Here is a 25588-nt window from a genome sequence, read left to right on the forward strand (position 1 = left end):
CGGGATCCTGTGGGAGACCCCTTCCTTCGCAAGCAGAGAGTACGGGGCGGGGTGGCCTGCCTGATGGGTGGTTTCACGTGGGCATGGCGGAAACTGGTTGCACAGCTGCTCAGCCCCAAAGGGGCTTGCTGGCTTGCTCCCTTTCTCCTGTGCTTTCTTAACATCAGCAACACCGCGGCTAGAATTTTCTGGAATAGAGGAGAAACAATAGGATAATGACATCCTGGCAGCGTACACAATACTGAAAACTGTTGTAGTTGAAAGCCGAATTTTTTTTTATAAACTGACTTTGATTAAGTCATCAGGTTTGGGGGTTTGTTAAGACAAGCAACCTTTTCCAGTAGCCTCAATCCGGTCAGTTTGAGGTCTCCCAGTGCTCCTGAGTTTTCTGTAAATGAAATGGAGGAGCAGGTGATACGTTCCTTGCTTTGCTAGTCAGTCTCCTCTAGAAACCCAATTTGCCCCAGTCTGCAATCTGCACGACCCCTTTTGATGACACTCTTCAGTTAGGAAAAGTGGGCGAGTTAAATGCCTGCCAAGACCAAGTCCACACAACAGAGCATCCCCATCCGTTTGGAATTCAATGCCATTAAAGACGTTTCAATTGCCAGGGCTCCTCAAAGGGCAGGCTCCAGCCGGGATCCCGACAAATGCGGATTTTGCTGGACCTCGACGAGATCTCCGGCTCTGCCCGGTATCAGACACCCCCACCGACGCCGGTCGTGCCCAGCTGGGGCCCCGACGGTTCGTTCCCCTCTGCTCCAGCCCAGGGTTCGGCCATGCCCCCCCGCGGGCCCCGACAGCACGGCACGGCCCTACCCCGCCCGCCCCCGACGGCCGGGGGAGCCCCGGCCAATGGCCTGCCGCCTGCCGCCGTCCCTCCCCGCACCCGGGGCCGCCCTCGTTAAACGGCGGGGCCCGGAGCGGAGGGGCGCGCTGTCCTCCGCCGCCCTGCCCGGCCCGCGGCAGCCATGGGGTGGGAGCGCGGCGCCGCCCTGCTGCTCCTGCCGCTCGCCCTGCAGCTGTGCCCGGGCCGCGCCACCCTGCCCGCCCCCCGAGGTAAGGGCCCCCGCCGCCCCTGCTTCCCTTCGTCTAGCGGACGTCTCTTTCCCCTCTTGCATTCAAGAGGGCTTTGGGTGTGCGGCGTCCCGTCCTGCGCGCCGGGAGCCCTATGCTGGCGGGGAAGCGGGACGGGGGAGTCGCCAGCTCTGCAGGTGCGAGGGGAGCCGCAGCCGTCGCGGGCAGCGGGGCTGCCGCAGCCCGGCGGGGCGAAGGAAGCGCCCGCGGAGCCGCCCCGCCGCCGGGCTGCCGCGGCCCCGCCGGCGCCCCCGCCCGTGCTTTGCCCCGCCGGACTTGCGGTGGGGACCGGAGGAGGTGGCGGGGTAGGCGCGCCATCAGCCACCCCGCCTAAAATCAGCGAAAAGTGGTCTGGTCTTATAGGGGTGCTAGTAGGTGTGTTGAACGTCTGAAGAGCACTGTGCAGCTGCAAGTTCTCATAAATGAGAAGTGAATTCCTGAGCTATGAAAACTCGTCGGGAAAACTCTACTTCATAAAGTTCATAAGAAAACAGGTACCTTCTAAATCCAGCATTACTGTGGCAATATTATGCACGTAGTAAGTCAGGAGCCACTTTATTTTAGAGCATGCATAAAGTGAGTGGTATCGCTCTCCAGTAGCAACTTGTGACTGGAACCAGCTCAGCTACTGAGTGCAGCAGTTAGTGTAACTCGGTGCCACTCCAGGAGCCTTAAACCTGCTCCTGGTTCTCTCTGGATTTTTAACCCCCTCCATTGTCTTATGAAATTATGTTTGACATTTTAATCCGTTATTCCTTAGTTAAGTGAAGGAGATGTAAAAGACAGCCAATCAGATTAATTTAGCTGCATTTCCAAAAACCTTTATTAAAGGCATCCTTCCTGATGTAAAAACATTCAGAAAATTGTCATATTGAGAGATAGGGTATTGCCATGTTTTAAAAAATAGAGGCAGATTTCTAGCTTGCCAGGGGCAGTGGCCAATGAAAGACCCCACTCTAAACATGTGACATTTTCACCTTCCTGCAGTCAGTCAGAAATCATTGCAGTGGGGTTAGGGTTTCACTCCAGGTGTCTAAGCCATCAGTAATTATCTTTAAAAGTGCTGAACAGTGGAGCAGTGTTTACATTTACAGTTATTAGGGTTAGCTGTGGCCAGAGAAGAGCCTTGGAGGGTCTCAAAAAGCTGGTGTGACATGGCAGCAGAATTAAGGGAAATAAAGGGTATTTTATTTTGAGCTCTGTCCTCTCCTGTGCCACTAATTTCATTCCTCCATGCCTCCTCCTCTTAGGGCTTCCCGTCATGTCTTTTAGCTCCCATCTGAAGAGCTAGCCTTGATGGTTTTGGGCAGATCTCCAAAGAGTGGTTTGCCACTGTCTCAAGGTGTAGCTGATCCCGTGTTAGCATTTTCATCAGAGGGTGAGCAGCTCCCTTCTAAAAACCACAGAAGGCAGGCGGGGGAGAGAATTCCTGGTCCGTCTCACAAGTGGGCTCGGTTTAGCCCGGTGAGTATGCACGCTCGTGCTCGGAGGCATGCCTCAGTCCTCACTCTGCAGGGATTGAAACCGGCTGCTTGTGCCTTTCAGCTTTGGCAGTCCTTTTCTATCCATTTGTTTTGAAGTCTGCCTTTCCAGGGAGAGGAACAAACCCATGCGATTCTTCTAAAAATGAAATCTGAAATCCTTGTGGATCTCTTTTTCTTGTCCCTTCCAAACGAGCAATTGTCTCTGTGAGGTCTAAGACCTGTCTCTCTCTGCCAGCTCTACTAAGGATGTAAAATGAGTTTTCATAACCCCATTGCTCTTCTGCTAGCCACTTTTGCTAGCATGTGTGTACTTTAGAGTAGACGGTGCATCCGGTCATGTACTGCGTCTACATGCTGGTCAGTGAAGATATCCCAAGAGAGGGTTTGATAACATGGTGCCGAAGGGTCCAGTTGAGGCAATGTGCTTTATAGAACGCAACTACCAAACGAGTTTGAGCAGTCATTTAAATATGCAAATTTCAAAAATTTTAATAAACATTTTCCATAAGGTTAGACAGACGTTTGCCAGTGTTTACTCATTACTTTTATAATATTTCTTCTGTATTGTTAAATGTTTGACTCTAGCAGAGATTAATTAGTCTCACAGGAATTTATATAAAGTGAGCCAATAGACCTAGAAGGACTGGACAAAATGTATAGCTGTATTTTGTGCTGTCAATGACTTAAGTACTGTATTGCAGTGCTCCGGCTGAGTAGACACAGCTGTATTTTATGAATGGTTATTACCTGCAAAATGCTGTTGTACAGAGTAGTGAGTTGCATTTCAGTCTCTTGCTTGGGCAATTGCTTTGCTCTCTGTGCACTAAACGTGATGAAATACCCAGGCTTTTGCCTCTGCTCTGTGGGTCACTGGTTTCAGTGGGAGCAGTGGTTGTCCAGGGGTGCTGTAAATCTGAACTGAATGAAAGAGAAGTCCTTTGACCAGGCCCATCTAGATATGTGTTTCTTAGTTGTTTGACAACAGTATTACAAGTGCATGCAAATCAAGGGCCTCATTCTTTTTGTATTGTGGTCTGAAAACTCTCAGTAGAGTCATGTGATCCTTGGACCTTGTATTGTCAAGTGTAGACTTAAGCGATGATCTGTATTTCAATGGTCTCATGAGATGAAGGGAAAAATCTCATCGTTCTTTTTTGGACGTGACATTTCCAAGTGTGTCTATATGAATGGACGCTCCAGAATGAGCAATGGAAGCAGCACGAACCCAGGCTCTAATATAAGGAACAGGGTTTCCCACATGGCTGCGGGTAGGTCTGTGTGCCCATGTGATTGTCCCCTGAGCGCTCCTCAGTTTCCTCCTGCTTGTAGCGTACGGAAACAGTGGATCGGTAGGATGGCTCCATCACCTTAGTCGACAATGACAGTTTTGAGGTCATGCTGGGTAGAAAAGACTCATCTGCAAAGGTCCACCATTTTTTGGTGTGGGAAACTAAACTTAGTGATACAACCATGGGCTTGAACCAAGGTAAGGCACAGTGTGCTGTCGTGTCTTTGCTGTCTGCCTGGTGTTAGGGCTCTTCTCCAGTGGCAGCTCTACAGTATTGTGCTGGTGTGGGAGAAGATTATGGCCCAGCTATGATAGGCCTATGGAGTGGCAATCGTATACAATGGCTAAATACACCCTTATATTTAAATAACACTTGTGCATAGTCATTTGTCAGACTTTATTGGAAGGGTATAATATATATACTGCTTTAATAGCAGTGGGTCGAAATAGGAGATTATCAAGAAACCTAGTGGAATAGTTTATTGAGTTTGGAGACATCATGGATTTAGGAACATTGAGGGGAAAACTCCAGTTTGTTGTTTCAGTGCCATAATGGGGATAGCTGACATATGTATGAGTATAATGTTAGACTCTTTGCTGATGCATTGTGCAAATATTAAAACAAAAATTTAAAACGGCTTTTGCTATGCCTTCAGGGTTATTTTTTTTTGTCAGGCCTGTCTTTCTTTTTTATGTGTGCCAGAAGGGAAAGATGAGTCTTATTTACATAATATATCTTCTGAGAAATCAGTGAAGTGAGAAGGAGGTTATGAACATCATATTGCTTACCTGGCTTTTTAGCATTTTAATGGGTGCAAATGCCGTCAAAATGATTCTTAGGATAAGTACACTGGAAATCTGTCTGAAAATTTTGATGCTGGATCCTCAGTCTAATTGAAACGTGAACACAAGCATCTGAATTTATGAAAGCAGAAATAGGCTAAAAAGCTTTCTGTTGCGGTACATCCTCAGAAAAGAAGAATTTTAGAGATCTACCTGAAAATATTTGAGTACCTTAATTTGAAGACTAACTATTTCTATGTTTGTAACTTATCAATAATTCCTTTTAAAAAAAAAAGGTGCTAAAAGATGATCAGTTGCAATGAAATCTATATGATATTTTGATAGAATCATAGAATAGTTTTGGTTGGAAGGGACTTCTAAAAATCACCTAGTCCAACCCCCCTGCCATGGGCAGGGACATCTTTCACTAGATCAAGTTGCTTAAGATGTCCCTGCCAATGCCAGGGAGGTTGAAGATCATCTTTAAAGATCATCTAGTCCATATTGTTAATTTTTGTTTTCATATTATTTATTTTAGGTAGGACAACTTGGGTTCATTTTAAAATATCCGTATGAAAATAGCGAAGAGTGTACAATCTCCAAAGGGTGGCTTCAGGCTACATTCTTCTTTGGTCATTATTATATTTAAATTGCTGTTGAAACTCGCTTATTTTTCAGTTATTGATCTTCTTCCGTATTCCAACAAGCAAGTGGTAACGAACTTCTTGCAACAAGCACTTGGCGATCCTATGCTGAATGAAGTGTACTTGCTGTCAACATTCAAACTGCCGCCGAAGAGCACAGCCACCATATTTGGCCTGTATTCGTCAGCTGACAACAGCAAGTATTTTGAATTTACGGTAATGGGACGGATGAATAAAGGTGAGTTGTTTGGTGTATGTAAGGGAAAAGTGGTGTTGGATCCATAGTTATCAGTGTGTCAGAGATGGATGTTGAAAACTGTGTGATTAACCTTTGTGCTTGAGTCATTCCTTTTGCATGCTGTCACCACTTAGGCCCCCCTCACAAGATAAAAGTCTTGGTTACATCCCCTCTCACTCCTCTTCCCTTCCTCTCGCTGGATGCTGCTGTCTCCTGGTCAGGGGAAGCTGACCTGACTATCAGCTGTTATCTCCGCTCTGCGTGGTGCTTGCTCTAAGCAATGCTGAGAAAGGAGATAAAAAATGGAGTATGGAGAAAGGAGTCAACTTGTTTTTCTTTTTTTTTTTTTCTTTTTTCCTTTTTCCCCTTGGGACAATCACTGATTCTTATTACTCAGGAATGCGAGGGACACACGCACATGCCGCCTCATGCATATGAAAGGCAGGTTCTTGTTCTGCTGACCCTGGAGGTTAGATGTGACTATGCAAGACAAACATCCCTAGCATTTACAGGATCTTTTGGGTGAATTCAAGTGTTTGTTCTCCATTTATTGAAATTAGTTAATCAGGAGTCAGAGTAGGAACTTTAGCAGACTTTTAGAAATGGAGAGCTTTAATCACTCTCTAGACCAGATCTAGGATATATTGCAGTTTTAAGGTTTAGCAAAAAATTGCCGAATGATGTAAATTATTGTTGCTTCATTGACTTCACCACTGCTATGACAATTTGCTGCCGCAAATGTTGTAATCGGGCAGCTGAATCCAATGTACTGAGAAACTCTACTGAGAAATTTCAGTTTACACATAGGAAAATTATTCTACATGGTGAAGAAAAGCATACCTTTTGCTTGGGGAGTGTAGGGAAATGAGTTAGATAAAACTTTGGTAGTTATATCAGGTCTGCCAAAATCCTGAGGTCGGGGAGTAAGAACTTTTGTGCAGTGTGTGTGTTGGGGGTGGGTAAGACGCGGTCATGCAGCCTTATCAGTAAGTGTCATACAATTCCTAACGCTGACTTACCTAATTGCTAAATAAATGATAGATCACACATACTCCCTCTCTCCCTCACACACACACACAATTACGTGTGTAAATGTTATACATATATATAGGAATGCATATGTATACACACAAATATGTGTATATACATACAATTTTGAACATATCAAACTCTTCTCTTGATTTTCAAGAATACCTGCATGCTTCATGGTTACTGATAGGCTTTAACTAACAGACTTATGAGGCTTTCTGGTGGAAGGTTACGTGGCTTCTTTTGGTTTTGTCCTCAGGATGTTAGTGTTGTATCTGAGAAGTGTCTCTGACAGGACGGTGGCATATAGATAGGCAGCATGAAGAAACTTGTTCTGTTGGTGACCAGCGTTGGGCAGATGGGGGACATCTGTAAAGGACCTGTTGTAAAGGACTGATCAAACAGAGGGAGACTTTTCGCAGCAAGGCTTTTCCATGGAGGTCTCTTTGCCTCCTTATTACTTTAGTGCACCTTGTTTAAGGCATATGGCAGCGTGCGAGTAGTAGGCAGTATTTTCACGTGTGATTTCTCTGGAAGTGTCAAGTGTCCCATACGGCTACTTCATACAGTAAGTTAAACCACATCCAGGAGATCGTCATGTGAGCTGAAAGTATGGAGTGTGGGGGCTGTTTGTGATCCTCTCAAGACTGGAGATCATCACTTAAGTGAGCCAGCGTTGGCATCTTAGCAAAATGCAGTGTCTAAATATCTATGGTTTTGGAAGGGTGCATATGTGCATAGTGCTTCCTCTGCATGGTGCTTCCACTTATGCACCCAGATCTGATCTAAGTAGCCCAAAGCAGGCTTTAGTTATCCTTTGAAGTGCCACGTTTGAGAGCTGTGTTCCAAATGCTTTGCTCATGTTTTGGTTTTGCTGTGATATACCTGATAGTAAAATGTTCATAACGCCTAAATATGGAGGCAAATAGCATCCATGGGTTTCTTATCCTTTTTGAATGATTCCTCTAGGGAACCAACATCAATAAGTGCATAAAAGTGATATAACTTAACAATTCTGTGAAGCAGTTCCTGTTTACTGGCAGGATTAGTAGTTTCATTGAAAATCTGTTTCTTAAACAGTACAGGTGAGCCACTTACTCTCATGAATGTTAGTGTAGAATATCCTAGCAGCAAACTCGTAATGCAGAGGCTTGGATGAGTTAAATCTTTCAGAGACAGAGGCTATGGTCCAGCAAAATCTCCTTTCAAAAGCCTACTCTAGTTTACCAGATGGATATTTGGCTGAGGAAGGAATACTTGATCCTCTTTCCAAGCCAGACTGCTCCTTGTCCTGAAACTATTCTGGCAGGGTCCGTTCTGGGCTCTACCACCATCTCCTCTTTCTTTCTCTAGCTTACTGCTGTGTTTGGTCACTGAATGCAGGGCCCAGATCCAAAGACCTTGCTTTCGTATGACCAGGCGTGTGTAATATTCACATAAGTAAAATGTCTGCAATGTACTCTGTCATGCCAGATCTTTGAGTTTGCCAAGAAATGCTACCTTTTAGCAAGTTACTGGTGACCTCATGCACCTTTGCGGAAATCTCAGCTCCGCCAGTGTTTTGACATAGGCAGCAGTGAAAACATTCCTGATATTGATCACAGCTGCTGGGACTTCAGCACAAGTGCGGAGTTTAAAGATGGAGACACACCCTGCCCTGTTCATGCTGGTATAAATCTGGATTAATCTGGATTCTTTTAATCATTAGACTAAGCAATTAGAAAAATAGTAGGGAACATGTACCCAGTAACTAAGGTGGTCACCGACAAACAGGTATCACAGCATCAAAGAGGGTACATTAGTAGTGGAGATATGGGAAGATAATTTGTTAAATGACTAGAAATGGGATGAGTTCAGTAGGTGTTATTAGCTCTGAAGCTAGTAAGAGTTTTTCCCTCCACTATATCCACGATTTTTAATTGACCTCAGGTTAATATATGTGTTTCTTGAAGGTCAGAGTATTTGTGAGCTCTCACTTGATGCAACAGTAGCAGCCCTCTGTGAACTTCAAACAGATGTTCAAGAGAGCCAACAGTTAACTGTTTAGGTGCCTGGCGCCTGTGCAGCTTGACTCCTCAATGCATGTAACTGTTATCATGAGGAAATAAGGGACACGTAGGCTGGTGATCAGTGGGATCTTTGAAACAAGGTCTGTCTAATACTGTAGAACAGTTATGCACTGCCTAGATGCACGCAGCTCATTGCTTCTGCAGATACGCATTCAGAGAGCCAGGGAGAGATTTTATGGAGAGAACTAGCTAGCTGGTCTAAGAGATTTAGCTTGCAGATCCTAGCTTACTGATCCAATTTCCTTAGGAAAGAGACATTTTTTCAATATTACACAGCGCGTAAGAATTTTTGTTTGTTTGCTGTTGTGTTTTTTGATCGTGCATTTTACTTCATAAAATGAGAATTTATTGTGTGAATTATCAAGTAGGTCATTCACTAATGCCTTAAAAAAGAATTGAGAGGGGGCTTAGTCATTTTTAGGGGTGGAATATGTCTTTTCTGCATTATGTTTTTCTGCATTATATTTTATATATATATTTGTTACAGAGAAATTCAGGTTATTGACTTGGAATCATGCTTCCTTTGGTTCCTTTAATGATGCATTTGGATACACTGTCAGATGGCTTCACCGAATGAAATGTGCATCACTGAAACTGATTTTTTCTAGTTGTATGTTTCTGCTGCAGAGTGTTTCCAGGTCTATCAGACATGTACTTGCCAAAGTGCTGACTGCAGGCTGTCCATTACACCCTTTACCTTTACCACTTGTATTTTAGCACGTTATGGCCTGTAAGGTGACATTGGTTAAGCCAGTTAGAGAGGCCTGGACAAAGCAGTGGAAAACACTGTGCAGGCAGCAACACTTTGCAAATGGGGAGTCACGCAAGAGTCCTGGTAATCGTGCTCTGAGAGTCAGTGTCCCATTTATTATTACCATTTATATCTGCATATGGGATGCATTTACAAAAGCTGACATGTGGAAAAATACCACGGCAATTGCAGATTTCCACAGGATCTTCCTTGATCAGCCTTGGGTTATCTGCTACCCTCTGATAGTCCTTCTGTGTATTTTGTACTAGTGGTGCTGCGCTATCTGAAGAGTGATGGGAGGTTGAATTCGGTGATCTTTAGCAACATTCAGCTGGCTGATGGGAAACCCCATGCTGTCATCTTGTGGCTGAGGGGCCTGCAGCAGGGATCGAGCGCAATAGAGTTGTATCTGGACTGCCTGCAAGTAGGTGCTGTTCAGGACCTGCCAAAAGCATTTTCGGCGCTGTCTCAGAGGTCGGCGGCAGTAGAGTTGCGCACTTTCCAGGAGAAGCCACAGGTGAGCAGGAAAACTGGAAGCAGGCTGAGCACTTAGAGGGGTCACCAGGGATCCTCTGGATCACTGAATCCAGACCTCAGCCCTCGCAGCAGCCAAGCTCTGTACAATGGTGCTTCAGTAATACTTGAGTATTAACTTGTGAAATGTAAATTTAAGTTCCCTGTGGTACATGTGAAATCTTAGCTTCATTGAACCCAGTGATAGTTATGGTATTGGTTTTAAACACAACTTTTAGTTTATTAAAAAAAAAACCTAACACCTGCCTCCCTCACTTCAGTCTAGGTGTTTCTTGGGGATTGGACTTCTTGCAGGGATGCAGTAAGGGCAGCTCTTTGTCAGCTTCTTACAGCTGTTCAGTATGAGCACCGCTTGGCTGTGTATGTGGCTTTCCTTTTCATGGTAAGCCACATGGACTAAAAAGACAAAAGAAGAGGAGGACTCACGTGGTGTGAGAGTCCAACCCCCATCTGTTTGACCACAATAGTTTTTTTCTTCCTCTGTGTGCCAACCAGGGGTTGGCATAGCTTCCTGTCATCTCCCTGTCGGCAGTCCGAGGTAAACAGTATCTTCCACAAGCATCTTCCATCATCCAAAATATGCATTAGAAGGTGCAAAGGCGTTCTGCCCTCAAAGTTGCCCCCTTGCTTTGTTTCATTGCAGGCCTGAAAATGAGCCTGTTTATATGGAGAATCACTAAGGTGCCCACACTCCTGACATCAATGTAAACCTCTTTGAAAGGGGGGAAAAAAGACTGCTTTGGATTCAGTTCAACACACAAAAAAAATCATATACCACAGATATAAAAATATGTGAACTTCCTGGTATGTGAGATCATATGAATTGGAATAGTAAAAGAAGGTTCAAAATAAAACCACAGCTATGTGAAAATCTGCAAGGCAAAGATTAGGGATTTTATTACAGTTCAGATGGTGGTGGGTGGCCCTGAAGGGGATGGTGTAGGAGCCCTGCAGGCTTAGGAAATGGACAACCTCTCTAAAAAATTAATTTATTTTGTCTGATATTTCACATTTTTTCTACTGTTGTACCAGAATTGTGAGCTCTGTTTTTCTTGTGAGTCCAGGATACGCTAGACGAGCTGAAGCTGGTAACTGGAGGAACACTTGCCCAAGTGGGGAACCTGCAGGATTGTTTTCTTCAACAAATTGAACCTATTCCTCAGTACACTGGTAAGGCCTGTAACCAGGAGTTAAAATTGTTCCTTAGGATACCAGTGCAAAGAAGCTAACGTGATGAATATTAAAAATGTGGAGAAGCTCTATAGCCAAGTAATTACAATTGTTTGACTGAATTACAGCCATGGTAATTTCCTGTAAATGTTTTAGAAATAGCTCAGTTTGGAGAGAAAACAGTCACTGCTGCTGGTGATAAAGCAATGAGTTGTTGTCCTAGTGAAGGAGGAGTTTGTAAAGATTAAAAGAGGCTTTTTAGCCTAATTTGGAAGACAAACTTTTGTGATCATGATCTGTTTGTGTCAGCTGAATAATATTTTATGTGTTCCAGTTGCAGACAGGAAGTAGTCCTAAATGCGATACACTGCTACAGGCTTCATGAAAATTGATAGGTCTTGCTAGTGTATCCATCTATCTGTGTGCTTATCCACATGGCCAGTATTCATCTTTTGTTGATCACTGGAGTGTCGCGGAGAGGGAGGAACAAGGCGTGAAGCAGGACGCAGAAGACTGCAGAGCGTGTTGGTGCTATGGCCACAGAGTCTGTGGGTCCGTGTGGGAAAAGCCATTGCAAGGCAGCCATTAGTCCTGCTGCAAGTTAGCCGAGGCTTTTGTCACCTGCTGGGCTGGAAATCTGTTCCAAAACCAATTCGTTTTCTGCCTGTGCTAAGCATTGTGGAGACTGAGCCGGGAACAGAGAGGAAAGGAAGGAGGTGAGGCCACTGGGATTCTGCAGGTCCCCAGGGCCTAGGTGCAATCCTCTGTGATGAGCGAGGGTGCTCTCTAACCTCTCGACACAGCAAACCTGGGCTAGACTGCCCCATCTGTACCCTTCCTAGTCCCTGTCGGTCTGCCTTTATGCTGTGGGTGCGAGGGAGAAGAATAGGTTCACACTGTGCGTGCAATGTGTTAGTATGTGACAACCATGGGGGGAAAAAAGGTGAGTTCAAGGTTTGAAATAGGATCCATGAGAAGTTCTCTCTCTTGCACCCTTTCCTGTCCCCCCTGCCAAACCCAGCCCTGCAGCATTGCTACTTTTGATTAGAATAGGGACAAGATACACAAATTCAATAGGAGAGCATCTTGGGTACATTACATGAATGTAGGCATCAGTGGTGTGCAGTGATAACAGAATCTGTTTTGCCTTTTAGCTATGTACATCCTCACTTGCACATGCTTCTGTTTTCTTGCTTCTTAACATATATACACCTAGGCAAAAAAATATGGAGTTTTATCATAAAAGGTCTCTTTTTTTTTCCCCTAAATCAACAGGCATTTGCACGTAGAAGGCAAGGGTAATTCAGTGTTCCCTCCTGGAAAAACTCACAGCTCTGTGGGCGAGGTTTCCAGATTGGAGACTTGCAGCTTTCTCATTTGTAACTTTTTGCTCATTAATCAGTAATACAAACGGTAGTAATACAGAGAGATATTGTCTCTCTCTGGCTGCCACCACCTGGCTAAGCTTCTCAAATTCAGTGGCTTATAACCTTCAAGTGGAATTAGTATCATATTAATAATAATAATAAAACAATTCACATGAATATATTCAAAGTCTACATAGTCAAATCCAGCAAAGGAAAAGGTACAAATGTTCCAACAGCAATATTAACTCAGCTGCCTTGCACTTTGTATATGCTTCATGATGGCCTTTTACAGGAACAATATATCAGATAACCACAATTTTGCCTTCAGCCAGAAAAAGCTGGAATGCAAATGCTTAGCTGTATAGGGGTGTGAGACCTATGTATCTTGGTAAAAGCATGTATTTTCATATTAATTGGGAAATCCTTGGAAGAGCTTTGAACCTGAGTAACTGTACATGGCTTTGAATGTGTGCCTGATCATTGCTCACTGCTATGGCAGCAGCATTCCCACCGTGTTCAGTCTGTGAGGCAGAGACACCGAAGCAGTGTAGATGAGAATATGATGACCGGACAGAGGTTGAACATGTGTATTTGGATCTTCCTGTGTGGGTAGGAAAATACAGTGCAAGATGCACTGAGTTTGGTAGATGAGATTCGTATGCTGCCTGTAATCATCATCACAAAATCATTCAGGTCAGAAGGAATCTTTGAAGGTCATCTAGTTCATATAGGGTACCTGAACCTGACATAGTGTAAAAAAAATAGCTATGTTGCACCAGACCAAAAGTTCTTTTAACCTAGCTACTGTTAGAGACAGTATGCCAATATAGACCCAAGGGCAAGAGTGTAAGAAAGTGGAGTTATAGTGTGTTTTTTCCCTGGATGCTTTCCTATTCTCCAGCAGTTCATGCTATACAGAGCTCTCAACTCAGAGGTGCAGTCTTTGTGTTTTGCACTCAATACATGTTTCCTTCCACGAATCTGTCCAGTCGGTTTTGAATGCATGATAAAGAATGTCTCCTGGCAAGAAATTCATCACATGTCTGAGGAGATACCTCCTTTTGTTTGCTTTGAACCTGCCTCTTTGAAATTCTATGTGCAACTTGTATGTGCAGCTTCTTTGGTGGAGGATTATAGGCTGGCAGGAAACTGTTCTCTTGTCAGCCATCATCCATGCTTTAATCATGGCTGGATCTCTGGTCAAGTAACCACAGTCTCTTTGAATGAAACTTCAGGACTCTGACTTTGCCAGATGGGGGCAAGTGGGGTGCTTGAGGGGGTGTTGCTCCCAAGAGAGCTAGAAGTATCTATGAGGCATTTCACGGTGACCTGCAATTACATAAGCTAGTGTTTGTGCATTTGCCCTGCCTGGGCCAATTAGCTGTGTAACGAAGCTGGTCGCCTACTCTAAATCCAAGGCCCTGTACTGGAACAGATTGCCCAGAGAAGTTGTGGATGCCCCATCATTGGAAGTGTTCAAAGTCAGGTTGGATAGGGCTTTGAGCAACCTGACCTAGTGAAACATGTCCCTGCTTTATGGCAAGGGGTTGGACTAGATGATCTTTAAAGTCTCTTCCAACCCAAGCCATGCTATGATTCTATACTGCAAGGTCCTGGGAAGAGAAAGACGGGGTAGCTCCCTGACGTGACCTCAGGCTTACAGAGAATACACATGTCAAGGGACTTTAGTTCCCTGTTAAACAGTAATTCTTCAGATCTGTCTCTGCATTTAGTTATTGCTGTGAAAGCTATTCTGTTACTCAGGTTGTTACTGACTCAGAGTATAGAGCTGGGGACGGGCTGAACTGGGGAGTTGCCTCAGTAGGTGGTGTATGGATGAGAGAGACTGCATGGTAGGACCAGATAACTGTATTGCTTACCCTGCTTGCTCCTGGGGAAAGCCACCCACAATATTCTGTGGACCAACAGCTCCCTGAAAGGCCTCTTTGAGTTCTTACCACTGATCACCGGTCATTCTGCTGCAGATGGGGCCTACCGTAGGACTTGACTTTAAATGGAAGAGGAAAAAAAAACCAACTGTGGGAAGTCATCTGTTTCTGCTCTGCTGTCTAAATTTGCAAACAGGACATGTAGTTCATGGCAGTATAACTTGTTTAGTCCACCTTAAAGTATAGCAGTCTGCAAAACTTAACTGTACACAATAGACCTGGTTTTGATTTAGGTGCTAGCCAACAAACAGCATCTGAAATCTTGAGAATTTTTTGCAGATCTCAATCAATAATGCCTAAACCATTCTTTGTGTAAAAAAACCAAGCAAAACAAAAACAGACACCAGCATCTGTCCCAACAGCCTGCCTGCCAAGTTCTACTATGGGATTCTGAAATACCCATGATATTAAGTCCTGCTGCCTTCCTCCCAAATAAAAATAAGACAAGGTTAGGACTAGAACAGAGGCAGGTTCTGCAACAGGTGATTCCCGAGTCTTTAGACTTGTTCAGTGTTTTGATGAAATGAAGAAAATGTAGTATGTGAGGAGTTGCACAATTCCCACTGGAATGTTTGGAAACAGACATGCTTTGAAGTACAAAACAATGAGGTAAACATTAAGAAAAGCATTTTTCATATAAGCTTTCAATACTCAAAAAGTAACACATGAATAAACCTCCCTGAAGCCATTGGGCATAATATCAAAATATCCTACCTGCTTAGAATGTAAAAGAGCATATATTTTAGTTTTGACATACAGACTTAGAGAAGTCAGCAAAGAGCTGCTCCAGAGAGCTACAAACTCAGAAGTGAGCTACAAACAGAAACTACTATGAGCTACTGTGCTAAACATGCTCTCTGCTTCTCCTCTGTCACTGGGTCAAAACTAATGTTTCATTTAACAGCTGAAAAGTCTCATGTGAAGATCTTGGGTTGGTTCTGGTCCTTCCCTATGACTCATTACAGATGTAACTTTTGGTATTGTCTTAGACATCTTTAATTTGTTACTTGGTATTGACAACTGGCTTTGAGTTCATAGCGTGTTGAGTAGATGTTTTGTGAGTCCATACAAACTCTGCACCGTCCAGAAGCAAATGCAGCCATGAAACTTGTGTACAGTGTGATGAGCTGCCTTTTGGAAGAAAAGCCAAATGACTGTTGCAGGTATTAAAAGCGCTGTTTTCGTCAGAGCAAGCCCTCTTGATGCATGGTCAGAGCTGCAGAGTGAGCTTGCTCAGAAAGGTGGGTAATTCACTTTGAAAAGTGTGCAGGAATCAGTTGTGGTGACACGGAATAAACTTATGGAGGGTGACTTCCTATTGTATGCACAAGTACTTCATGCCCTGCCTTGCCCTCCTGTCCCAAATGGGTTATCACAAAAACCCAGTCTTAAAATCCTAAGGTTTCACTTAGGGTTGCTGTTCTCAGGCTTGGGGGGGAACCAGTAACAGTGGCAGCATTAGTTGCCAGTGTTGTTAGGTCTTATTAGAGAGCCTTTACACTGAAATAATGGTAGAAAAATCACAAGCTGCTTTTCTCTCTGTGGAGAGGTTTCTGTTTTGCTGGTTTCTGTGGTATACAGTGGAGTTCAGTCCAGAAAAGACTTGAGTTCGTGCAAATCGCACTATAAAAATTGGAGCTAGATACTGTGTTTACTCTAAGGATTCTTACAGGGCTTAAGTAACAGTAATGTCTGCCCTCCTTGGCTCTTCACGGTTTCCATCTTGTATCTCAGAAATTGTCATGGCAAATGAAGGAGAGTTATGTGCATTGTGCTCTCTTTTTCATTGCTGTTTCCTGCAGGTGATTTTAATAGGCAGCTGATGGGTCAGATGATGCAGATGAACCAAATACTGGGAGATGTGAAAGACCTTCTCAGACAACAGGTACTGTATAAAGGCTTCAGTGTGAAATATCCCAAGCTTGCCACTTTTGATAGAGTCAGGGCAGAATTCACATAAGCAATAAACTCCTGTGTAGAGTTCATTGCCTCAGAGGCATGACACAGTGGAGAAGAAATAACCATATAATTCCTGGTACTCTGTGCTCACTATGGAGCATCACTGAATGTGGGAGTGTAGGGGACTTGCTTATTCAGATCCAGAAAATCTAGTGTCTTAAGTGGAGAGGAACTAGAGTAGCCATTCTAGCCCACTGTTAGATAGAGGTAGGTCTGTTGCACAGAATTGAAATTGTATTTGTTCCACTTGCTGGTGGGTGTCAGAAGTGGAGTTGCTGGTGGCACATGCCTTTAGAAAAGACCTTAAAGGTCCCGTTGATGAAGGCTGAACTGAAGTACAACCACTATCACTGTCCTTAATTTTATGGAGTACCAAGAGCATCTCATTTCAAGATAGAGTACCTATGTGGCATGGTTTGAGTGGCATCTTGGGGAAAAATAATAATGGTTCTTCTGGCAGCCAGGTGCAAACTGGACCTGCCTGTATCCAAATAATGTTTATTTTTTATATCCTCAAGGTCAAAGAAACAACTTTTCTGAGAAATACCATAGCTGAGTGCCAAGCATGTGGTAAGTATTCCTGTTATTGCCTGTAAAAGGCAACCAGATGAGATGTACAGTCGTTTTAAAACTAGTATTGATTGCATCAGCTTTATGTGCTTTCTAAGGAGTACTTTTTTAAAAATACTGTGTCGAAAGTTCTAGATGTATTGGACACAAATTTAAAACAGATTTTTGTTAGAGAAAAAGCTTCCCATTTCCATAGACCTGACAATCGCCTACTGGGTGATAAAACCAGTAAACCAAGTGGTACCTCACCCTGTACTGTCAGTTCTCACTCTGCCACAAAGCTGTGCTACGTGTTCCTGGGGAAGGAGACATTGCCTGCCAGGTATCTCATGAACAATCTTAGTAGAAGGACAAGGGAGGAATCATGTTCTGCTCTAGCTGGTATTGTCAGTCTGAGGAAGACCCTATGCAGTCCACCTGAAAGTTGTCTGATTCTGTGTAGGCAGTCACTGGTTAACAGCAGTAAGACCCAAAAGATGGTCTCCATTTTTTCACTAAATGGAGGAAATAAACGCTTTCTGAAATGCCACTGCATGGCCCTCCTACACAACTGACAATCAGGACACACATCCATTCAGTATAAAAACCAAAATACTCCCTCACTGGGTGGGACAAAAGGCCTTAAACTCATCAGGCCTTTTAGTTGATTTCTTCTCCCAGTCTGTCAGCCTCATCAAAACTCAAGCTGAGCTCCAGCCAGGTTAACCTTTATGTGTAAGTGCCAAAGAAAAAGTCTTTAAATCCTGCATGCATCAGTACCAAGGTTCAGCATCTGCCAGAGCCTCAGAAAACCTTGCTTTTCCCCAGGGCTGGTCTCTGTGCACCTAAGCCAGTGTATTGCACTGGCTGCATGTCCTGCTGTTACGTCCTGCTGCGTGTTCGTGGGCTGCCAGCCGCTGTTTCTTTATTCTGCTTATTTGTAGACTGTCAGATACGTTCTTGTGAAACTATGGCACTGTTTTTCTTATGAAGTGGTAGTGTTGCTGATTTAGCCAGAGAAATGTCTTGTACCATCACACTTGAGTCCCTTGGGCCGTCTGAGGTCACTGGCTTTCAGAGTTTCCTCCCCTGGCCAACAACAGATCTGTAGTGGCACTAACCTAGCAGGAGGGCTCCCATCTGTAGCCAGGCGAAACGTGTGGACCTAACAAAATAGCCTTAATTTCCCCTGTCTGGGGACGCAGCAAGCTGCCCAGCATGAAGTCTCTTCAGCCACAGCACAGCTGATAGCAGTGCAGTGCAGAAACACGAAGCCCCTGCTGCGCAGCGTCTTGGGGATCTCTTCAGAGTGCTTGCCAGCTGAAAGCCATGATGGATGTTTCTTTCAATCGCTGAAACTGTTGTTCTTTCTGCATTAAAGGTTTGGGAACTGTGAATTTTCCAACTCAGCTTCCTAGGCGCAGTAAACCCAAATGCGAAGTTAATTCCTGCTTCAGGGGAGTCAGGTGTGTGGAGACAGCAGAAGGATTTCAGTGCGGTCCCTGCCCTGAAGGGCTCACGGGAAATGGAATTACCTGCTCAGACATTGATGAGGTAAAATAGTGACTTTCACTGAATTTAGAAGGGAGCGGGGGGGAAGCTAAAAAGCAACTGTTTCATATATATCAATGGGTTGCTGCTGCTTGCTGTCTTCAGCATTTGCTGACTGCTTGCACAGTGAATATTAATTCATTATGATTCGATTCTACCTCCCTATTTTGCTGTTGCTGCAACTTTATGGAGGTTATATGTGTGAAAACTTGAAATACCCTGCTGAGTTGAGAAATCACTTCAAGGAGTTTAATGTTTGAAAAAAACCCCAAAACAACCAAAACAAGCTTTTGCTGTAGTTGTTCCTATTCCATAAGAAGATGCAGTAGCTTCTGTTACAGGCAGAACTGCAGAAGCGCTTCTTGTCAATATGGGCTTTGTTTCTTTAAATCGTAGTGCTCCTGAACCAGCCTTGGAGACCAAAGTCTTCTCTTCAACCCAAAATGCAGTAATTTTCAGTCTTACCTTAAAAATCTATGAAAGAAAATAAACATTTATTGTTATTGTTCCTTTTACTTCTTTACGGTTGTGTTGGAAGCTGATAATGTTGACTTAAATCTTTTTTTTTCTTGTGCTATATGTTAGAAATTCAGAGCTTGCTTGTATTGAGGACTGAGTTAATAAATTTACAATGTCTTAAATGATTAAATAAAACCTGTGTTAATTGGAATGTGGCACTCAACACAAACAACTAAACTGCTTACAGCTTCACCGCATTTTTTCTGTGTGATGATTTTTGCCATTACTCTTTAGTGATTTTTGTGGAAAAGCACCTGGATGTAGTAGACCGGGGAACCCTGAGAATTAGGTCATTAACTGTGCCTGTGGATAACACAGTACTACCAATGTACCTGCCTAATGATGTAAAACAGCAAAAGCAATTCCTTTTTTCTCCTTCCTAGCCAACAGGAGGTGTGCTTTGACTGCTCTTTCGGTTTATTCCCTCCTGTAGGCCATCAGCAGAGAGGATGTGATGTGCCCAACTTATATTTGTCTGTGAAAAACACTGTGGAGAGAAAGTGGGTTGAGTGTGGAAGTTTCCTGAGTTGTAGGCGATGTCTTTTGTTTTGTCTCACATGGCAAGGACTATGTCTGCTGCAACAGAAGGCGCAAAAAATGGAGGTGAAGCTCTGAAATGTGAATGCAAGAAGTGAAGCTGAAACAGCTGTGGTGTGAGTTTCATGCCACAGACAACCATGGTGAGAGACTCCAGCCAGCCTAGGTGGAGCCCACCAGTACAGATGGGTTCCACCTCCTGAGCCATACCCAGACTGAGGCAGAGCATGGCAATAATCTCCTCCCTGCCATTTTCAGGGTTGGAGCAACTCTACGCGTGACAGCAGTGGTGGAAAAACAAACTGAGACTGGTCTGTAGTGGCCCGACATTAACATGGTTTTCTGTGAGCAGTCAGGCTCTGCCACTGGAGATTGATGTGCCTTCATGTTCCTGCCACCACTCCACATGGCAGACCTGATCTCACATTAGAAACAGCGAGGAAATTTTGCCAAAACAGTGTCATAGAGATACAGTCTTGCTTAAATGAGGTCTTTATGTGGACACTGCTACTAAAGTGCCACCTAGTCTGGTGCAGTTTTGTTCACCAGTAAATACCTCCTTTAACAGCTGGATTTTCACTTACGGTTGCGCAGGGGAAAAAAGAGGTAATAAATGGCAATAGCTTTTCGTTGTCTAATAAGAGGGCATGTGTTATTTTATTTGTTTTCCTGAGTTAGCTGAGACTAAGAAGGAAAGTGTTTGGGTTTTTTTTTTGAAAGCTTTTTAGGAATCTCTTCTGGGAGAGCACCTTTCTACTGAATAAACGATTTCTGTACTTTCTAATAACTGGCATTTAAAAAGAAGTTAATGTACAAATTCTGATAAAGACAGGTCTAGAAACTTCCTCAGTAAGAGCTGCCGTCGTCTTTTCTGAGGCTGTTAGCATCTCTGCAATATGCTCCCTTATTCATTACCAGTTTGGAGACATTACTTTCATATGCTGAAACCCTGCATCTTGGGAGCTGCAGCTCTGCTCTGTGTACGGTGTAATTTGAGTGCCCTCTGCTGCCTACAATAAAAAATCCACAGCAAATACAGAGCACAAAATGTCTGTCCTAGGTTTTACATTTCCATCAAACACACTTTGATATTAAACATACCTTTTCTTGCTCCCTTGTGTGAGTGTTTGGTTACCAATTGTATGTTTGTTGTAAGTGCATATCTTCTGGCTTGTTCTCCCTCTATCTTGCGGATGTTTTTCTCTTAGCAATGGAGGGGGGAAAAAGGGCATATTTTTAACACTCTTGTATTTCTTTCTCACGTTCCTTATTTATTGTTGTCTTTGAGCCATATGCATCATGATGGCACATTGATGTTTTCGGTACTCTTACAAATATTACCTATCAGCTAGTGTTGATGTTGGAGAGGCAGCACTGCAGGATGTGGTTCCCAAACTGGCACCCACAAGACCAGTGAAATGGGTGACAGCTGTTGTGTAAAAAACCGCATGAGGCAATGAAGCGAACGGTGCCTTCATGCCATGGGTGATGCTGTGGGCATGTGGTATTTTGGGAGAAGTGCTGAGAGTTGTCTGTGGGCCTCTGGTCTAGAAATGTGTGGGTGCCACTGACACATCCCTGCTCATCTGGCTTATGTTTGGCTTACTTCTGGCTATGAGATTTACCCAAATACAAATGAGGGAGAATGCTGCTGCCACTTCTGTGTGTGCAAAACACAACTGCAGGACCATTTGGTGGGTTGGAGTTACGCAGCTTTCCTGATACTGTGGTCTGGACCCTTCCAGGCGGCTCTCAGCCTCCGAGGGAGCTGAACCTGTCTAGCAAAAGGAAGGCTTGGGCATGAGAGCTTAGGTCATCAACTACAGGCTATAATGGAAGATTGCAAATGTTACTTAAATTACAGACATAGCTGATGACCTACTGGAGTCAGAAGTACCTGCAGAGACTGTTTCCTCTGTAAGCCAGCTCTGAGCAAAAGACATACAGACATTGCATGTAGCATTGCCTTTGACTGAGAGGTCTGTGCACGTAGTCAGAGTCTGGATGTTACTGAAGCACGAACGCGTGCTCGGTTCACTTTTTTCTTTGCAGTGTCGTTACAACCCTTGCTTCCCTGGAGTGCGATGTGTGAACACTGCTCCAGGTTTCCGATGCGAGACCTGTCCCCCAGGATATACAGGACAAACTGTGCAAGGGATAGGACTCAGCTACGCCAAGAGCAATAAGCAGGTGAGTGGCAGCATTCCTGTGGCAACCGCCGTTGCAAGGTGCTGATTAATGTCAATGCATCCGTATCACGTTTTATTTATACTTCAGTCATTCCATAATTGCCTTGTGCAGTTAGGCAGAGCTCAGAGTGTTTCAATTAGAAGACCCGAGTTGTGTTTGCTTGGCTTTAATGGAAGTATTAACAGTCTAATACTCAGGGCTGGTATGGAGACAAGAAAAAATGTCATTATTTTCATAGGTATCACCGATCAGTTTTTAAGGGGGCTCTGTTGCATTCTCTAAACTGGCTTTGAACTAGGAAGAGTATGATAGAAAAGGCCTATTCTACTGTCACTTTTTGCATGTTCGTGTCACGCCCTACAAGGGGGACATAGTTCTTGTCTAAACTCTTGGTGCGAACCAGAAGCCATCCTAAGGTTGAAATTTACTGTATCACAGTGTCTCTTCAGGATTTATATCTGTCTGGAGATCCATTGGAAAGTTAGCCTATGGGTATGTCTGTGCCATTCTGAGAGCGGTTTCAGGAGAGGCTGTGACTCTTTTCTAGACTTTAAGTTCAGTGGCTTTTCTTCAGACTTGGATCTGAAATTGACATTGTTTTTATTACATGTTGATTTGTTTTATTGCTAGGTCTGCTTAGATATTGATGAATGTCAGAGTGGTGGACTTGGACTCTGTGTTCCAAATTCCCATTGCATAAACACTTTGGTAAGCATCTTTTCATTTGCGGCTTTAAGAAATTGATTGTTTTAAAATTCCATGAGGCTAGGATTGGATTTATTTTTCTGATTGAAGAGCTGAATAATACAATTTGTTTGTTAGCTTCATCGAAACCAAAGAATCCTTTCCTCTTTTCCTGACTAACAATAAAAAAATCAATACTTGATTTGTCATTAACATGTCCACCTGAGCTGTATCCTTATCACTTTCCCTGAGGAACGGCAGAACTCTTCTCTTCACGTCATCCAGTTTTGTGTGTTTATGAGTGTGTTATTGCAAGGAACCTGCTTTGAAATATCCCTCTAAAAAAGTAGAGAGGAGGAGAGCTGCAATGGGTGCAACACTTTTAATATCCATAGATATTAAATCCAGGAGAGCAAGCATAGCAAAGGTAGAAATGGTTTGAAAGATGTTAGGATCTAACAGAATGGGTATACAACCATTTTAATGCTATGAAGCAAGTTGGACCTTTCACTTAGAATCACAGAATCATAGAATCATTTAGGTTGGAAAAGACCCTTAAGATCATCAAGTCCAACCGCTTACCTAGCACTGCCAAGTCTGCTATTAAACCGTGTCCCTAAGCACCATGTCTACACCTCTTTTAAATACCCCCAGGGATGGTGACTCCACCACTTCCCTGGGCAGCCTGTTCCAATGCTTGATAACCCTGTCAGTGAAGAAATTTTTCCTAATGTCCAGTCTAAACCTCCCTTGGCACAACTTGAGGCCATTTCATCTTGTCCTATCGCTAGTTACTTGGGAGAAGAGACCAACACCCACCTCGCTACAACCTCCTTCCAGGTAGTTGTAGAGCGCGATGAGGTCTCCCCTCAGCCTCCTCTTCTCCAGGCTAAACAACCCCAGTTCCCTCAGCCGCTCCTCATAAGGTTTGTGCTCCAGGCCCTTCACCAGCTTCGTTGCCCTCCTCTGGACACGCTCCAGCACCTCCATGTCCTTCTTGTCGTGAGGGGCCCAAAACTGAACACAGGATTCGAGGTGCGGCCTCACCAGTGCCGAGTACAGGGGGACAATCACTTCCCTGCTCCTGCTGGCCACACTATTTCTGATACAAGCCAGGATGCCATTGGCCTTCTTGGCCACCTGGGCACACTGCTGGCTCATGTTCAGCCGGCTGTCAACCAGCACCCCCAGGTCCTTTTCCTCCGGGCAGCTTTCCAGCCACTCTTCCCCAAGCCTGTAGCGTTGCATGGGGTTGTTGTGACCCAAGTGCAGGACCCGGCACTTGGCCTTGTTGAACCTCATACAGTTGGCCTCAGCCCATCGATCCAGCCTGTCCAGGTCCCTCTGCAGAGCCTTCCTACCCTCCAGCAGATGAACGCTCCCGCCCAGCTTGGTGTCGTCTGCAAACTTACTGAGGGAGCACTCGATCCCCTCGTCCAGATCGTTGATAAAGATATTGAACAAGACTGGCCCCAAAATTGAGCCCTGGGAAACACCGCCCATGACCGGCCGCCAACTGGATTTAACTCCGTTGACCACAACTCTCTGGGCTCGGCCGTCCAGCCAGTTTTTTACCCAGCGCAGAGTGCACCTGTCTAAGCTGTGAGCTGCCAGCTTCTCTAGGAGAATGCTGTGGGAGACAGTGCCAAAGGCTTTACTGAAGTCCAGGTAGACCACATCCACAGCCTTTCCCTCATCCACCAGGCGGGTCACCTGGTCATAGAAGGAGATCAGGTTGGTGAAGCAGGACCTGCCTTCCATGAACCCGTGCTGGGTGGGCCTGATCCCCTGGTTGTCCTGTATATGCCACTTATGCCCCTGTCAAATACTGTTCTGCTATAGCTGGCTGCACAAAGCAGGCTTTCTCCATAACAAGAGAAGGGTTAAAAGTATCCTGCAGGTGTAAAGGTGGTCCTTTTTGCAGCTAGGTGTCGTTGAGGCTACCAGTAGCGTTCGAAGTGGTGTGCTTTCCTTGTTTTTCTAGGACTGCTTTCACTGTTCAATGTGTTTATCTTTTTTTTTTTTTTTTTTTAATACCTAGAGCATTTCTGTCACATGTTGTATCTTATTGCATGACTAGACATGACTAGTCCTCTTCAGGAGGGCATCAGGCCCTGTTTGCAGGGGGCAACAAGTGGCCTGCCATCTGTCAAAACAGAGCAGCGTGGGTTTTTACTCCTGTCTCCCTCTAGAAACAGTTTGGTCTGGAAGTGCTGCCTTAAAGGCTATTTTAATGCATACCAGGGCTTGATATAGGACAGAATATGCTAAGCAAATTCAGCAGACTCCAGAAGGTATTGCCTTGGCGTCCATTAGGAGAAAGTGCACAGGCCCCTGTGTTCTATATAGGCGATTCCATTTGCATAGCCCAGTGATTATTTTACTCTCCAGTCTTCTGTATATCTTCATCTTCAGCCTGAAAGTATGCAGATAGCACAGAGTTAAAATTTGGAATGAAGCCAGGAACAGAGGACAAAAATAATGCGCAGTTGCGTAGTAAATGTATCTCTCTATCATGGTGGACTGGGACAATCCTGACAGTTCCTTCAACAGGCTTTGCATGGGAAGAGTGAAGTTGTGTGAAGTGCCTCAGTTTCACAAAGGGATGGATGTACAAGTTTGCCAGAGATACGCCTGTTTCTGTTCCTTGACATGTCAAAAATAATTATTCTCTATAAGGAAAAAAGATCGTTTTCAATTAACTTTTATGTTGTAGGTTACAAATCTACAAGTATGTGAGATAGGCATCTAATGTGGCTTTTATCTCTAAGGAAGACCCTTTCTTATCAGCATTTATCCATTTATATCTCATACGGTGATTGTCCCAGCACACACTGAGATTCCTTGGCTTAGCTCCTTTGGGTTTGTTTACACAAGAGAGTGGCACAAGTATAAAATGTGTATGTATGCGTCTAGGTAAACCACTGCAAAAGGTTACATGGATGTTCTTATTGCAGTGTAAATAAGGATGACTGTGCTTCAATGCCTGAATTCTTTTCTGAAGAATGAGACTGAGCTCAAATTGGCTTAAAGACATTTAAGTTAAAAAAAAATAAAATGGGGCAAAGACATGATGAACTTTTGTGTCTCTCTTTGATTAAAAGTTTTGCCCAGTTGAGTTTAGATAAACTGATGGGTCTGCTTTACACTGAAATAAGAGCATCCAGTCTGATTAAGCAGGTGCTGCTTAGAATTTTGCACGAAGTTTTGGCCACC

The 25588-nt window shown here is 44.1% G+C and overlaps 1 protein-coding gene across 1 annotated transcript in view; it reads left to right on the plus strand.

The window, feature by feature from the left end:
• The first annotated feature begins 947 nt into the window (after positions 1 to 947).
• The window catches only part of THBS4 (thrombospondin 4), a 39378-nt gene continuing 14737 nt past the window's right edge, over positions 948 to 25588 (plus strand). The window contains exons 1-9 of the mRNA XM_075136177.1: positions 948 to 1059; positions 5311 to 5514; positions 9633 to 9880; positions 10962 to 11067; positions 16186 to 16268; positions 16861 to 16912; positions 18273 to 18445; positions 21551 to 21688; positions 22319 to 22396. Of these exons, the coding sequence (XP_074992278.1) occupies positions 972 to 1059; positions 5311 to 5514; positions 9633 to 9880; positions 10962 to 11067; positions 16186 to 16268; positions 16861 to 16912; positions 18273 to 18445; positions 21551 to 21688; positions 22319 to 22396 (1170 nt within the window). The 5' untranslated portion in view covers positions 948 to 971. The remainder of the gene's footprint in view (positions 1060 to 5310; positions 5515 to 9632; positions 9881 to 10961; positions 11068 to 16185; positions 16269 to 16860; positions 16913 to 18272; positions 18446 to 21550; positions 21689 to 22318; positions 22397 to 25588) is intronic.

Source organism: Calonectris borealis, chromosome Z (genome assembly GCF_964195595.1).
Source record: "Calonectris borealis chromosome Z, bCalBor7.hap1.2, whole genome shotgun sequence".
NCBI lineage: Eukaryota > Metazoa > Chordata > Aves > Procellariiformes > Procellariidae > Calonectris > Calonectris borealis.